Below are 2,375 nucleotides of genomic sequence, written 5' to 3' on the forward strand. Positions count from 1 at the left end.
TTAGGAAAGGTAACTGTGCATGTAAATTTGTCCCAAAAGGAGCCAGATGTGGACAAACTCTGAGAGATAAACAAAGTGCCATTATAAGTCACTACGGGTGTCTAAAACCTAAAACAAGGCATCGGCCGTGAAATCAGAGTTGGAACAGCTCTCACCGAAATAGTAACAGCCATTTACTTGGAGTTGTTATAAAAGCATTCATAAACTGAAAAGTGTATTCAAGAGTTTGACAAATTGAGTATAATTTGTTATAATGTATTTGTTTGCAAATTAAACAACATAGCTTAGAGTTTTTTCTTATTCTAGACTTTTTTAGGTTTTATTTTTTCTTGAGGTTCTTATCAGAAGAGAAAAAAAACATATCAAGAAGACAATTTTTCAAAAATAAGTTAAAAAAAAATTTACTTGTATTTTATAAATTTAAAAGAATCCTTTAAAAAAAACATAAGGAGAAAGGTCACGGTGCGTCATATAATGCGCATCGATGGATTGTGTGGATTAAGGCTGAAGGCAGAGATCTCCGTCTTCTACATGTACTGCGATAGTCCAGCATAAAACCTTTTCCATTCTCATCTTGTTCTTTTGCAGTGAAGATGACTTATTCTCCCAACTTCCCAAACTGATGAACTAGAGTCTAATGTATCAAAAATAAAATTTATTCTAAAATATTTTTAAAAATAAAATCAGTATTGCACATTTTTTTCTTGTAGAAAGATATCAATGTCCTTAAGCCTGAGTTTTTAATCAGATGTTCAAGAAGATTTTCATATAAAGTTATTAATCTTGAACTTGATCTACCTTTATAAGAGAAAGCATATCAATTCTTTAAGGCCTGTAGATCCACCATGGTAATGCAGTTAATTCTGGCTGCCTGAGCAAATTAACTTACTAATGAAAGGCAGAAACAAAGCCCACAGTCAAGTGTGAGACCAACTATAGAACAATTTCTTTTGTCATCTATAATTAAATAATATACTTACCATAAAAAGTGAGGTACCCAAAGAGTGCAGATATAAAATAAATGAGGAAAGTTAAAGCAATTGCTGTATTGGTTACATTCTGCATTCTTTTCTTTGAAGGACTAAAAGACAAAAAATGGCAAGAGTAGAATCAGTGAAATGAATTATATCTATAGAAGCAAACATCTACCAACCTAGTCAAGAGGACTCCTTAATCATTCAAGATCTATTTCATTAATAACACACTAGAATTCCTGATTTGAAATTACTGCACAAAGATTATGCTTCCAGGAAACATTTTCAACTTGGATAGAACTCACTCTCTGTTTCGTTTTGTTTTAAACTAACACTTAGAATCCAGTGATGGGAGAGAAGGATTCATAAAGAAGAATGTCATTCGATATCAAAGCCTTAGAAGTAAAAAGACATACTTAATACATTTAAAATATTCCAGGTTTCTATAGTACCTCTGGAGTTCACAGTATACGGGCAATATTGAGGTATGGCAGAGAAATGAAAAAGCCATGGTTGGTACGGCATAAGCACTCTGAAAAAAATTTTAAAAGACAAAATTATTAAATGTAACTCTATTGAAACCACTACTACATTTGAGAATAAGCTCAGTTTTTCATTAAAAAATCAATTTGGTTGAATTTATTTCCTTTTTTAGAAATCATGTCTATAAAATAAGGTTGTTGTTGTTGTTGTTGTTTTCGGATAGACACAATTATGGGCACCAGCAAACGTTTTCCTTGATAGATGGATTGCCTGTACTAGTTAGGTATTTCTTGTCTGGCTTCTACAGCACGTTACTTACACTATAATCACGGCTGCTTCTACATTATTTGAGTATGATAAAAATAACTTAAGTGAGATAAATAATATTTAGGTAAGATTCAAAATAATAACATTTTAGAAATCGCATTGTAATTCTCAATTTTTCTTTATGCATTAGGAAACTTAAATATAACTTATTACCCTAGGCAGCAATAATCATTAATGCTTTTGAACCTCTTTCACCAACTCAATCCAAGGGAATATCACCAATTTAATCTAAGGAATACTGAAAGGATTAATCACATTTTAGCATCTTTAACTAAGGTCTCTTTCAATGAAAATGAACCTGATTTATTTCAGACTGACAAATTCTTAGGGATCCACTAGAATACACAAACTTGTTTTTTTTCTTTTTAATTAGAATAATTAAGAGCCAGGGATAGTTACAAGGCAAACAAAAGTTACCATCTAAATGAAAATACTGTCTTTACAAAATGGATGGTGGTGATTTACTTTCTTTTCTTTACTCTAAAAACATATCCCTTAACTTTAGACTCTTTGGCAAAAGAAGTTCCAGATGACTGAACACCTATCTTGGGATATAATACCTCCTAAAATATCTGAAAGGAACTGGGAGGA

The 2,375-nt window shown here is 31.6% G+C and overlaps 1 protein-coding gene across 12 annotated transcripts in view; it reads right to left on the bottom strand.

Annotated features, from left to right (window-relative positions):
• Positions 1-2,375, bottom strand: part of SLC38A6 (solute carrier family 38 member 6) — a 65,630-nt gene that overhangs the window by 10,617 nt on the left and 52,638 nt on the right. For 6 of the 12 annotated variants that reach the window (XM_023527138.1, XM_023527136.1, XM_023527146.1 and 3 more), the window contains 2 exons: positions 1,391-1,506; positions 981-1,081 (listed from right to left, as the gene is read on the bottom strand). In XM_023527138.1, the coding sequence (XP_023382906.1) occupies positions 981-1,081; positions 1,391-1,506 (217 nt within the window). The remainder of the gene's footprint in view (positions 1-980; positions 1,082-1,390; positions 1,507-2,375) is intronic. The other 6 variants (XM_023527141.1, XM_023527142.1, XM_023527148.1 and 3 more) reach the window with 2 other exon arrangements.

This window comes from Pteropus vampyrus, unplaced genomic scaffold (assembly GCF_000151845.1).
Source record: "Pteropus vampyrus isolate Shadow unplaced genomic scaffold, Pvam_2.0 Scaffold15, whole genome shotgun sequence".
In the NCBI taxonomy this organism is placed as follows: domain Eukaryota; kingdom Metazoa; phylum Chordata; class Mammalia; order Chiroptera; family Pteropodidae; genus Pteropus; species Pteropus vampyrus.